This window comes from Lethenteron reissneri, chromosome 2 (genome assembly GCF_015708825.2).
Source record: "Lethenteron reissneri isolate LAM-NWPU_2019-01 chromosome 2, ASM1570882v1, whole genome shotgun sequence".
NCBI classification, from domain to species: domain Eukaryota; kingdom Metazoa; phylum Chordata; class Hyperoartia; order Petromyzontiformes; family Petromyzontidae; genus Lethenteron; species Lethenteron reissneri.
Genome location: NC_083780.1, coordinates 12,965,452 through 12,979,853, shown reverse-complemented (window position 1 = coordinate 12,979,853; position 14,402 = coordinate 12,965,452). Strand labels below are relative to the sequence as shown.

The following is a 14,402-nucleotide window of genomic DNA, read 5'->3' as shown; positions in this document are numbered from 1 at the left end:
CTGGCTCATTCAGGCTCTCACCTGGCCAGGCCCTCACCTGTCTACACCTGGCCCATTCAGGCTCTCACCTGGTCAGTCTCTCACTTGTCAACACCTGGCCCATTCAGGCTCTCACCTGGTCAGGCTTTTACCTGTCTACACCTGGCCCATTCAGGCTCTCACCTGGTCAGTCTCTCACTTGTCTAGGCCTGGCTCATTCAGGTTGTCACCTGGTCAGGCTCTCACATGTCTACACGTGGCCCATTCAGGCTCTCACCTGGTCAGTCTCTCACTTGTCTACACCTGGCTCATTCAGGCTCTCACCTGGTCAATCTCTCACTTGTCTAGGCCTGGCCCATTCAGGCTCTCACCTGTCTACACCTGGCTCATTCAGGCTCTCACCTGTCTACACCTGGCCCATTCAGGCTCTCACCTGATCAGGCTCTCACCTGTCTACACCTGGCTCATTCAGGCTCTCACCTATTCAGGCTCTCACCTGCCTAGGCCTAACCCATTCAGGTTCTCACCTGGTCATGTTCTCACCTGGTCAGGCTCTCACCTGGTCAGGCCTAACCCATTCAGGTTCTCACCTGGTCATGTTCTCACCTGTTCATGTTCTCACCTGGTCAGGCTGGCATGCAAGGGGGACTTTGAGCTCCGGCTCCAAGCCTCCGAGGTTTTCATCGAACATTGCCTCCGATTCACGGAACATGCCGCACTCGGGTGCCGCTCGACATGCGTATGGGAAAGCGACGTTCCCGTTTGACTTGGACCACACCCTCGTCTCGGCGTGTTACCTACGATCAGCACGGTTGGTTACGTACGGTGCGATGGAGGTTCAACGTACAGACACACACCTTTGGTGTAAAGGTCAAACTGCTGATAAATGTCATTGAAATCCGTTCATATTTACAGGTTGCTCAGGATTCCCCAAACCCCACCCCACCACCACCTCTTGTCCTCTGTGTCCTGTCCCTCCACGTCAGTGGTTCTTAACCTTTCTTGCAGCTTTGCACTCCTTTGGTTCTCAATTATTTAAACAAAAAAGTGCCCGTGCTTAATTTTGTGTTTTCTGGCCACGTCTCGCAGCCCACAGCAAGGGCATCTCGCACGCCCAGGGGGGTGCGTGCCCCCCAGGTCAACAAGAAGATAAAGAAGGAGAACCACGGCCCTACGCGATGACTCGCTGTGTGTTGACCGCGATGGGTCTGGCCCCAAATGCGGTGATCGCCCAGTAAATGAATGCCGCTGTACGTGGAGGGGGTTTCGATTTAAAGCTTTCGTGACTGCAGGGATTCATCTTCTTGGTTCTTTCGGTAAAGTCACGTAGAAGGGAAGGAATTAAATAATAAAACATAATAAAATAATTTATTTTATTATGTTTTATTTAATAAAATAATAAAAAATAACTCATAATAAAATACTATTATTTTATAATGTTTTATTTAATAAAATAATAAAAATAAAACATAATAAAAGAATATTTTTTTATTATGTTTTATTTAATAAAATAATAAAAATAAAACATAATAAAAGAATATTATTTTATTATGTTTTATTTAATAAAATAATAATAACAAAACATAATAAAATAATATTATTTTATTATGTTTTATTTAATAAAATAATAAAACATTTACATAATAAAACAATATTATTGTATTATAATTATTATATTATTTTATATTATACATTATACTATCATATTCTTTTATTTTTTACTTCCCTTCTACGTGATTTTACCGAAAGAACCAAGAAGATAGAGGGGGTTGCCTGTGGACTCGCAGTGGCTTCAGTTTAGCGGGGAGAGGGGGTGGGAATTAATAGAAGTGGAAGTTGGTGGTGTGTGTGTGTGACCTTGAAAAATAACAAACTTGATTTTTTTTAAGCGGCACCCTAATTGCCACGCGTTTATTATGATTATTAGGTGATGGAGATTTTGAAGGGGTTTGGGGAGAGATACTTTTTGTTTTTTTCGGTAAAGTCACGTAGGTAAAAAATAAAATTAATTAAAATGAAAATAACTAAATTTAGTTGTTTTCATTTCATTTTAATTTAAATGAAAACAAATAAATGTAGTTTCATTTTCATTTAAATGAAAATTTTAAATGAAAACAACTAAATTTAGTTGTTTTTATTTTAATTTATTTTATTTTTCACCTACGTGACTTTACCGAAAAAACCCAAAAAGCATGAATCCTTGCAGTCACGAAAACTTCAAATCTAGAATTTAGGGAGAGAGTCGGAGAGGTGGTTAGTCAGAGACGTTCCAGTGCAAGTTGATTGGACAATGCCGAGAGACAGGGGAGAGAGGGAGACAACTCGACGCGACCACGAGGAGAAGAATTGCTTTATTTGTCAAATTTTTAATAACGACAAACACTTCTTTAAACGAGCTCTAGGTGTTATTTTTAAGAAGCTAAACAAATTAACTGGACAAACAAGTTCACCCCTCTAGACATATACATACAAAAGCTTCAGTATAAAAGACATACTAAACAATTCAAATTCAACTTTTATTTGCATTTAATATTCTAGTTTGGCCATATTAATCAGTTAAAAAGTGCTAACCTGTAACTGGACATTTGTATGCTCTAAGCATCGTATAAATTCAGCAGGAGATACCTACAGCGACGGGAGACACGCAAATTCAGAATATGCAGGAGACATCGCCAGGGTCGCGGGATCGACCCCACGCGACCTCTTGTGTCCCAGGCGAGGTAGGCGACATCGTGGCGCCTTGGATTCTAGCCCCAGGGATCTCAGCAGTGCCAACTCAGCGGCCTGTACCTGCGATTGGCATCTGGCCCCCACCTCCGTATGAGAGATGGTTTTGAGAGAGCGAGTCTGAGAAGAGATGTAGGGGAAGAGCTGAAGGTTATGAGGAGCGATGGATGTATGCGTGTCTTTGTCTCGGTGTGTATGTCGCTGTGGGTCGTTACGTCTGTTGCTTGGTAGCTGTGTGTGTGTGTGTGTACGGAGGTGTTTGTGTGTAGCTGTGTACAATATAGCCGAGTCTATGTGTGTATGTCACACCTGTCAACCCATGTGCTTTACCCCGTATTCTTGTGCGGGGTAATTGCGTTTTCAGATCCATACGGCGTACAGCCGTTTCAATACATTTTTTTGTCTATTTGTTTGTGTTTCTCCCTTGCGATGGGGCTTTGCAGGATGAACGTTGAGATGTATAAGGGGCACGAGGTGACCAATAATGTCTGAATTGGTCTGTAATAAGGTAGGGCACTGATAAGGGGCGGGCATGTCGTTGTGTATAGCTACGTATGTTGCTTAGTAGCTATGTGTGTATACGGAGGTATTTGTGTGTAGCTCTGTATACAGCTGTGTATATGGCTTGTTCTATAGTTGTATGTATGTAATTTGAACTTCTTTCGCACCGTACGTAGCCAACCGTGCGAATCGAGGACGCGGAGTGCGGGAGACGGTCGCACACAGAGGGGGGGAGATGGTGGGAGGCGAAGAGAGTTGAAGAGGGAGAACGATGGGGGAAGAGAGTGGGTGAGCGCTGGGAGGGAGAGAGACTGCGAGAAGGGCTGGGTGCAGATGCAGCACTTGTAAAAAATACAAATATGTACATAGAACACATAGGGAGAGAGAGAAGAAAGGGGTAAGAAGGAGGAGAGGAGAGCGTGAAATCTTTTGTGAAATCTTTAATTTAAAAAAAGGGGGGGGGGCACATAAAGCAAAGCATTGAAACAAACTAAATGATGAACGAAGCAAAGTGCCGACTACACCGAGCATCTTCTTGTTTTCTGTGATCGTACAAAAAAGAGAGTGGTAGAGAGAGATTGGGGGAGAGGGTTCGAAGGGGAGAGATTCCCGGAGAGAGTCGGGGGGGGGGAGAGATGAGGGAGAGTGGGAGAGAGTGGGAGAGATGCGCTCATGCACTGTATGCGACGTGGGGGAGAGAGAGAAGCAATGAATGAAAAAAATCCGGGGTGAGTTATGGATTTGTGTGTCGGTGCACACGTGAGTGAGCGAGTGGGAGTGCGAGTGACTGAGTGAGAGAGTAAATGAGCGCGTGGGTGAATGCGTGAATGAGCGAGGGATTGGGGGGAGTGAATTAACGAGTGAATGTGTGATCGAGTGTGTGTGGGTGAGTGAGTGTGCGAGTGAGTGGATGAGCGCGTGAGTGAGCGGGTGAGTGTGCGAGTGAGCCGGTGAGTGAGCGGGCGAGTGTGTGAGTGAGCGGGTGAGTGTGTGAGTGAGCGGGTGAGTGTGTGAGTGAGCGGGTGAGTGTGTGAGTGAGCAGGTGAGTGTGTGAGTGGACAGGTGAGTGTGTGAGTCGAAAGGTGAGTGAGCGGGTGAGCGGGTGAGTGTGTGAGTGAGCGGGTGAGTGTGTGAGTGAGCGGGTGAGTGTGTGAGCGAGCGGGTGAGTGTGTGAGTGGACAGCTGAGTGGGTGAGTGTGCGAGTGAGTGTGTGAGTGAGCGGATGAGCGCGTGAGTGAGCGGGTGAGTGTGCGAGTGAGTGAGTGAGTGAGCGGGTGAGTGTGTTAGTGTGTGAGTGAGCGGGTGAGTGTGTGAGTGAGCGGGTGAGTGTGTTAGTGTGTGAGTGAGCGGGTGAGTGTGTGAGCGAGCGGGTGAGTGTGTTAGTGTGTGAGTGAGCAGGTGTGTGAGTGAGCGGGTGAGTGTGCGAGTGAGCGGGTGAGTGGGTGGTGAGTGATCGTACCCAACTGACCCACGTCCACCCTAATGGCCCCACGTCCACCCCACGGACTCACATCCATCCACATGGCCTTGTGGGGGGACAGGTGCCCGGCACGACTTGCACAGGCACCGCCTCCGGCATTGCGCGCAATCCTTGCTGCACCGCAGCTGTGATGTAAATGTTGATGCTTTTGATGACTGATTACGTTGTCGGTGTCAACGGTAACCGGTGACAATCTCAGGTTATGGTAATGATGGCGGCGGCTATATCGACGACGATAATCCATTTTGTTATATATAACGACGCGTTTTGTGTGTATATATTGCGGTGTTTATGTGCCGCTGATGATGTTTCCCACCGACTCTGTTGATGATGTCGCTGTTGACACGTTCTCTCCCATCCCGCCGTTGTTCAGAGACCCCGCGTGCTGCCTCGACTGGGTTGGGCGGACGACGAGGTCGCGGCGGCGAGGAGAGACGTCGAAGAGGTCAGAGGGCAGGAGAGATCGGGAGAAGGAGGTGGCCGGCGAAGAGGAGAAGGAGGAGGAAGAAGAAGGAGGAGCGCGACGACAGAAGGGGCGGTGAGCAGAGGCGGGAGGAGCGGAGAGACGAGAGGAAGGAACGGAGCGGAGGGAACGCAAAGACAGAGAAGCTAAGGAGCAGGGGGGGGGGGAGTAGGTGGGGGTGGGGGACAAGAGGAGGAAGAGGCAATAGGGGAGGAAGAGGCAATAGAAATCGGTTGAAAATAAAATTGTACAGGAGGACACGAAGGGAATATAAAAACGAGGTAGGGAATCACAAAGAGGGGAACGAACGGACGGAAAAAGAGGAGCAGGAAGAGGGAGAAAACTGGAAGAACAAAAACAAGGAGATAGAAGAGGAATAGGGAGGGGAGGATCAACGGAAGATCAGGAGGAGTAGGAAATATAGAGAGAGAAAGACACACACAAAGGGTCAACTCAAGAAGAGGAAAATAGTATAGGGAAGAGCGGTAAAAAGAGGAGTCAACAGGGAAGAGGAGAGAGAGGGAGAGGAACAAGAGCCAGATAACCACCGGCATTGAGTGAGACGGTAGGAACGAGAGTGGCGAGAGAAACGACAACGAGTGAGGGGGGAGAGAGAGATCACGGAGAGTGAGAGGCCGGATAAAATCAAACGAGGGAAGGAATCGAGAGTGGTGAAGAGGAAAATAGAGAAAACGGAGAGTGAGAGAGAGGGAGAAACGAGAATTCAGCAGAAGCGGAGGGAGGAGATTCTGCAGAGGAGGAGGTAGACGAGACGACGAGGTGGAGGAAGACGAGCAGGTTAGAGAACGGGAAGAAACCAAGTAGAACATAAATAACTCAACAAGGCAAGGAGGAAGGAATGGACACAAAGGAGTAGAAGATGGTGGACTAGAGGAGGGAGAAAAACTCCAAGAGACAGATCAACACGAGAAAGAAGAAATGCAGAGAGAGTGAGAGCGAACGAGAGCCAGGCGACAAAGATCAGGGAGACAACCACAAAGAGCAGGGAGAGAGAGGCATCAGAAGAGAAGAGAGGACTTGTTGAGGAGTAGGAGGAGGGAGGAACGAGGAGTAGGAGGAGGGAGGAGGAGGACTAGGCGGAGGTAAGCACAGCGAGAGGGGGGTGGTGGTGCCGTGCGCGTGCGTGGCGGAGCGGGGATGGGCGCGGGCCCGTGGGTCCGCATGGCCGTGGGCCTCCTCGCCGTGGGGGTGTGCGCGGCCGGCGTCCCGCGCGCCCGGGACCCGGGCCGCCGCCGCACCTTCTACAGCGACGACGACGACGACGGCGACGACGGCGGCATCGGCGGAGGCATCGGCAGCATCGTCGACGAGGAGCTCAACTACAACGTGCAGCGCATCAACGAGGAGAAGACGAGGCACGGCCAGGGGGGAAACTTCGGCGACGACTTCGGGCTCCCGAAGAAGGGCGGTGTTGGCGGAGGCGGCGGCGGGGGCATCTTCGGTGGTGACGATGACGATGAAGACGACGATGACGACGATGATGAAGGTGACGATGATGGCAAGGGAGGCGGCGGGAAGGGCGGCGGCGGCGGTGGACGCCGTCGCCTGAACGAGCCGAATCGCCCCGTCGTGGCCACCAACTATGGCAAGCTGCGGGGAATCCGCGTCTCCCTGCCCTCGCCCGACGCGGTGCTGCGCTCCGACGGGAGAGGTGAGGGTCCATCCCAGGCTGCAGGGGGTGTCGGACGGGGGGGGGGGGGAGGGGGCAGCATAGGCGGATTTTGACTTCTCTAATTTGAAACTACTGGAAATAAATAATAAAGGTGTGTAAACTCTGCAAAGAGGGAGGCAGCCAGGAAAAGGGGCAGGCACCCAGGCAGGCATTTAGGCAGTCAGTCAGGTGGCAGTAATAAAAGTCAGCGAGTTATTTGAGTAGCTAGTTCAGCAGTCAATTGGGCACTCGGGTGAGTCAGTCAATCAAGCAGGTGGATAGTCGAGAAACCGTTTTTATCCAGGCAGTCGGGTAGACGATTCAGCAAAGGGAAGACAGTAGGTTAAGCAGTAAGTCATGTAATGCGGTTGTCAAACGGGTGGAGAAACAGGCAGGCGGGTATTTAGTTGGGTAAGTGAACAGTCAGTGTATAAGATAGTCGTGCGGTAAGACTATTGGTCACTCATTGTGATTTCGAACAAAGTGGTATGCATTTTTTTCCAATCAAACCTGGCAGAATGACGATGATTGTATGATGGGCCGAATCGACGAGTTGACAGAAATGTATCCTCCCAACTCCGAACGTCCTCGCAGCGGCGGCTTCTGGCTGGCCATCGAACAAAGACAGTCACCGCATCATGCACTTTCAGATGCAATCTAGCAGCCGTCTGGAACACTCTTATTTCTGATATTAGGAAGCCACTGGGAGCCATGCACTTTTAAATCATCGAGATTGAAAACGAATTTCTTTAGAACTGCTTTTTGTGTTTTGTTCTGTTATTGTTCCCCCACACCTCTGAATTGCACGGTTGGCTACGTACGGTGCAAAATAAGTACACACTCACAACCCCTATACGACCGTAGCCAAGTGCTCTGATAGCCGCTGTGCGGAGTGGCCGGTGAGTGAGGCAGTCGATACATTCGGACAATCGGTGGTTTAATTATTCGTGCAGACATGGAAACTGGTCCTCAGCAAATCAATTTACCTGGCCAGTCGAGCAATTAATAATTTATCCAATCGAGTGGTAACCTAATAAGCCAGTAAATCAATGGTTGGGTCAGGTGATAAGCTCATTAGTCAATCAGGCAGGACGGCTAGATAACCAGTAAGATAGTTGTTAAAGTCAGTCACGTATCCAGGTAGATAATAATAACTTTGACAGTTCCTTAGTCAGGCTATTGTTCACTCTGTCAGTTGGTGAGGCAAGTTAGCTGTTGCCAAATCATTGGTCAGTTGGTCGATTGTGCAGTCAGTCAAGTTGTTCGATGCTCATACTGAAGGTTAAACAGTGCCGTTTTTTCTATCGCGTAAAATAACTTTTTTTTGCATTCAAATGTTCGCAACCTCCGATTAGCACGTTTGGCTATGTTTGGTCATGACACATGGGTATTAACATCGTTGGCAGTGATGACCTCTTGACCCTGAAGGCGTTTCACTTGCCTCGTCGATTGTCGGGGTGGGCTCTCAAATTTGAGGTTAAATAAAGTTGCGTGGATCACCTTGGATGTCCTGTCGAGGGATAGAACACGACTGCCATGTTGTTATGTAAATTAGGACGCCATTTTACCTGCTGGTCCAGTACTGTACACTATTACCAACCTATTACAATATTCATATTTCATTGTAACCTACGGTATATTAAAATGTGTAAAATACAGTTCTTTACTGCAAATAATTAATGGAATTCATCAATCCACTCGTGGATAAGGGCCTTGTTATGTCATATGTCGATCGTTTAACCATATTTGGCCACGTGGGTCAATGTGGGATGAGATTTATCGCTTCACACCAATGTTAGCAGCGTCCGGGATTCCAACTTGGGTAACTGGGCGTTCGAACCAGCGTGTCACCACTCCCCCTCCGATATAATTGAATGTGCGTGTGTCTGCATACATTCGTGTGCATGAACAAGCCGCTTGTCAATCCGCTGCTGGATCTAAGGGCCTCGGAGGTTATTCGATCTTGCTTCACCACGCGAGTTGGTGAAGGGGTGAAGGTTTGGAGGAGCATGTGGACCGTGGACTGGTATGGTTGCAAACCTGTGAGGTACAAAAATTCGGGACGTGGCTAGCCGTCGAACAAAGACTAGAACGCTCTTCCTTCCAATATTAAGAAGCCACCGGAGCTATGCCCTTTTAAATCGTCTAGATTGAACACTCATTTATTTAGAACTGATTGTTGTGTTTCGTTTGTTGTCCTTCCCCTGCACCTCCAAGTAGCATGGCTTACGTACGGTGCGAAAGGAGTTCAACATATATACATACATACAATAAATATCTCATATTACTAGAAGATTAGTTTTGTATTTTATTTTTATTTGTTACACGGATGATGATTCCGTTCATCCAGTTGCCCTGGCTATATTATGAAGGGAGATCCGCGGTGCACGCGAGCACAGGGACAATAAAAAAGAGTCAATATTGCAGAGGAAAAGTACAGGATTGATGGGGAGACCTTCACGTAAATGCATTGTCCGGTGTGCCATTGTGCAACTGACAAAAAAACTGGGACTTTGAATTTATTACAGATTTCCCACGGACAGCTCCTGCTGCATTCAAAAGGAGGACGATCCAGGGGGAAAAAAAACGTGACGGGGATGTGATGTGCAACTTTGTAACCAAACAGAATCGATCGATCAATCTGTATCAACAACTTTGCAGTGTTAAAACACGTATGTATGTGTACGTATGTATGTTGAACTTCTTTTGCACCATACGTAGCCAACCATTTTAATCGGAGGTGCGTAGCTAACCGTGATAAACGCGGGTTATTGCGCAGCATCACGGGAATAAAAAAAAAACGCGCGTGAAGAACATTGCATAGGTTTAATTTAATTTGCGCTTCACACTGAATAATGAAGGCATTCCCCCAGGTGAAACGGCCACCAAATGGACATACTTCGTACTGCCAGGGGTTTACGTGGGATGTGATCCGGCCCGTGTCTTTAGCAAAGGGTTTCCAATGAGTGTAAACGCTCGATAGAAAAAATACCCCTCAAATGTTTAAAAATGTCGAGTGTGCTATCAGCATGTATGGCCTCTTGGAGCCACCCGGTCACCTTACATCGGAGGCGTTTAACGCATCAATTCGGTAGACAACATTGCGGCAGTGAACGAGGGAGTCCAGTTCGTGGCCGTGCGACGCGACATCCCGGCACGGTGCAACTTGTCGTGAACGACCGCCCGATCATCATCTCTCGAGGCCGGTCCAAAACGAATCTGTTGCAATCCGCCCCGCCGCCCCCCCCCCCCCACCAAAAAAATGCCACACAAAAGAAGAAGAGTGAACGATGGCACGGCCCTGTTTGTTATACCGGGGGGTGAGGGGGTGGTGGTTCCTCCCGCCTCCCTTCAGATTTGTGCTACTAGGTGGCAGATGCATCACGTGATCAACGATGGCCCGGTGGCCCCCTTTGCACGATTGCACATTCTAAAAGACACGAGCCCATGTGCTTCTTTCCCTCCCCTTTGTCGCCTTCCGCAAGTCGGTTACGGCGGGTGAAAACGTACCGGCGAATCAGGCCGCGGCACGGTGACAGGCGTGTGTACGGCACTGAGGTCTTTCGCGACCAGTGTTATTCATAGTAAAGGTCTTTTTTGGGGTGAGATCGCGTAAGTTTAAATGTGTAAAATAGCCCGATGATGCTGGATGTAATTACCGGCGAAATGTCACAGTACTCAAATTGTGAATGTTGTGGATTTACTCTGCAACGCACAACCGGTTGGGCTGAAGTCGTAAACTAATTGGGACCTTTTGGCTGTGTCAGGTAGCGACGGGTTAAGGACACTTGTATACTTACCCGATCTAACCCCCCCCCCCCCCCAAAAACAACTTTATAATGAGGTGTGTACACGAATTTGCGTGCGGCGTTTGTGAATGGGTGAAACATCACGCGGGGCAAGACCTTGGCAAGGCGGTGGCAAGCAGAAGCTCCGGTGCCGGACTGACGCTTTCAAGCTTGGCCAAGGTCGCGCTGCTGTTGAGAGATTTACTTTTGGATGACGGGCGAGCAGGAATAAAGCGGATATTGGCGGTCACGGAAATACACGTGTGGGGATAGAGTTCATCGAGTAAACCGTGACAAGTTGAATTTCCCAAAAGTGTGCTGACAACCACCGCCCCCTACCCGACTGCCCGCCCAGCCCGCCTTGGGTGACAAAAAATGTTAACGCAAAACCATAAATCAAACGTGGGGGGTGGTTCGCGTTTGCCGTGCCTTATTGCAGAGATTAAAAGAGTCACATTTGCCGTGGCTTGTGTTGGTAAAAATTTGCCCCGTGAAGGTGATGCATTTTTCGTCCCGTGTCATCACTGCCGATGAACATTTGGACACAATCGTCGTCTGCCAGGAGACAGATAGTTACAAGTGCCAGACAGCTGAATTGAAGCACGCAGTCTTGATTTGAAGCTTTCGTGACTGCAGGGATCCATACTCTTTGGTTCTTTCGGTAAAGTCACGTAGGTATAAAATCAAATAAATCACGACGTTTCGGGCGCAACACAAGCGTCCGTCATCAGGTGATGACGGACGCTTGTGATGACGGACGCTTGTGTTGCGCCCCGAAATGTCGTGATTTATTTTATTTTATACCTACGTGACTTTACCGAAAAAACCAATGAGTATGGATTCCTGCAGGTTCACCAGTGAAGAAAAACAACTTTCTGCCGACGGGTATTAATGGCGGACGTTTTTGAGTGCAGTTTGAGTTGTGGTTTATTTTACTTGTTACGTGGATAAATCCGCTCAGTCAGTTTCCCAGACAATTTTTCGAGGGAGATCGGCGGTGTGTTGAGCACAGTATGCAGGGTCCGATAACAGACAAACAGTTAAATGCGTTTGTTCTGTGATGGTGTCACGTAACCCGTAAACGTTACAAGTTAGACGCCTAAGTTATTATTAGGATAATAATTTCCCGTTTATGCCTATACGAGATCACAGCTAGGCTTAGAACGTTTCTCCTGGAATTGATTTTCCTCGTCATCGAACAAAGATGGTCACCGCATCGTGCGCTTTCAGATGCGCTCGTGCGGCCATCTGGAATGCTCTTCTTTCGATATTAGGAAGCCACTTGAGCTAGGCACTTTAAAATGATCCAGATTGAAAACTCATTTATTCATAACTGCTTTAAAGTTAGTTTGTCCTTCCCGCGCCCCTCAGATTAGCACGGTTGGCTACGCACGGTGCGAAAGAAGGTCAACATATGTAACATACATACCAATTAACACATTTAGAAACATGCATGGAGATTATTTATATTATTTTGCTGCTATAAATTTCCACATGATATAAGCCACTTTGTTGAGCTATCATTTATGGTAGCCGGGTCACTTCTGAAAAATAAGTTAATGCCTCAGTGGGCTTTGCCTGGTAGGATGGGGGATGGTTTAGTTTAATTTGTGTGTGTTTGGGGTGATTCGTTTGCCTTTCTTGTAATTTTCACTCCTGTCGTGTGTTTGTATTGCTTGTTGTTGCAACATTCTAACCCGGTCCTCCTACTGGACACGTGTGAAAAAGTGCCATTTATAGCTCACGGGATTCCTCCAGTATAAATAAATATTCAGATTCTGATGATAGGCATGAGGAGGTGGGGGGCGGGGGCAGAAATAACTTGGAAGATGGCGACGAGTGTGTGACCTTACCTCATCGACGACGTACTCACTCTCGTTGTGATTTCACGGCCGACCGTCTCTCGTGCCAGGTGCAGAGGGACCTGGAGCTGGCCCTGCGGGGACGCCTGGCGTTGGAGGCCCTGGCGGTGGCGGCGGTGGCCCCCTGGTCGTGACGCAGTTCCTGGGGGTGCCGTACGCCCGCGCCCCCCGCGGCGAGCGCCGCTTCTCGGCGGCGGAGCCCCCCGCCGTGTGGAGCGGGGAGAGGGAGGCGGCGACGCGGGGCCCCCCCTGCCCCCAGCCGGTGCCCAACCACAGGGGTGCGTTGCGGGGCCCCGGTGACTGATCGGGATTTAAAAAATATATATATGAAATGTAAAAATGAAGAATTATAATAATAAACATTGGCGCAGGTATTTGTGAACCCACCGGCCCAATTTCGGGCCATAGGCCATTTTCTTTTTGAACTGGTTGTGCGATGACAAATGGCTGTAAACCAGTAGCGAGACTAGCGATGTGAAGACGTGTTAGCGTGGTTTTGCTGTCACGATCTCTCAGTTGGCCCCATTTGGTAGCTGGGTCCCGAAGGAAACAAATGGGCCGGTGAGAAGAATCTTTGGGGCTGCCGAATATGTGGGAACTTTGATGGCCAACCGAGAGCGTAAATAAGGGATGAAGTGTACACGTTAGTGGTAATAAAATATTTTAAATAAATAAAATTACTTAAAAATCAATCTATTTTTATTTTACCAGGTGAAGCTGGCTGAGCTTCTTTTCAGAAGCGAGCTGGCAATCACAGATGAAAGCTCAACGAAGTAGCCATCATTGTGTGGAAATTTATAGCAGCCAAATACTCGAAACGCACGATGTTGATTCTAAACGTGGAGGGAAAAACCGGAGGACCCTGGAGAGAAAAAAAATCCACACGACTATGTGGTGAGAGAGCGAGAGATTTGCAAACTCCGAATATACAGGCGTCAGGATCGGGATCGATCCCACGACTTCCTGCACACCAGGCGAGGGCCAGTGATGTCAGCATCTTGGTTCGTATAGATATGTATCGATATTCTGTGCATGACCTGCGATGTGACACTGATGTCCTTCACGGTCGATGTACTCGGTAAATACGAACCGTACGCCATCGGAATGACCGTCGCATTGATCGTAAATTTTGGCCCAGCACGTTTGTCGTGCCCCAAGGTTGACAACCTGCGAGGCACAAGAAAACCGGGATATATGGGAAGTGGAATACCGTATCTCAATACCGGGAGTGGGGAGAACGACGTGTCAACGCATCATTTCGAGGGTTGTAGTATTACTCAACTGCGCGTGTGAATGTTGAACTTCCATCGCAACGTACGTAGCCAACTGTGCTCATCAAAATGAGAACGATCCTGGGAAAACGATCCTTACCACCACCGTCATCCTCCTCATTACAACCAGCACCACTGGTTGCAGATGCTATTCTGCGGCCATCTTGAACACTTCTTCCTTCCGATATTAGGAAGCCACTGGAGCTAAGTGCTTTTAAATCATCTTGATTGACAAACTCATTTCTTTAGAACTGCTTTCTGTGTCTGCACCGCAATGCGTCTGTGTCTACGTGTCCACGTCCCTATGGCAGGGCCCGACTGGGCTGGCTGGGGGATGCTGCCCGTGTGGGAGGCTGGCAACGAGCGTCTGGCCACGTGGCTAAGCTCCAAGCAGAGCGAGGAATGTCTCAACCTGGACGTGTACATCCCGGGCCGTGATGGTGAGAGTACACACAGAGACAAATATCCCCCAGTATAGCCTCAAACACACTGTTGGGGGGCAAGTGCTGTTAGCGAGCAGCACTGTATGAAGGCCTTTACTGTGGCACACGAGGGGGTGGGGTGGCCAGCACCTTTGTCTCCCCAGTGGTGATGTTTACACGTCGCACCAGGTACTCATTTGACTCGATCTAGGGGAGGCCCAGGACCTGTTTAGATAA

The 14,402-nt window shown here is 48.7% G+C and overlaps 1 protein-coding gene across 1 annotated transcript in view; it reads left to right on the top strand.

Annotated features, from left to right (window-relative positions):
• The window catches only part of LOC133343042 (neuroligin 4-like), a 41,228-nt gene that overhangs the window by 14,481 nt on the left and 12,345 nt on the right, over positions 1-14,402 (top strand). The window contains exons 2-4 of the mRNA XM_061552493.1: positions 5,061-6,822; positions 12,523-12,750; positions 14,055-14,183. Of these exons, the coding sequence (XP_061408477.1) occupies positions 6,309-6,822; positions 12,523-12,750; positions 14,055-14,183 (871 nt within the window). The 5' untranslated portion in view covers positions 5,061-6,308. The remainder of the gene's footprint in view (positions 1-5,060; positions 6,823-12,522; positions 12,751-14,054; positions 14,184-14,402) is intronic.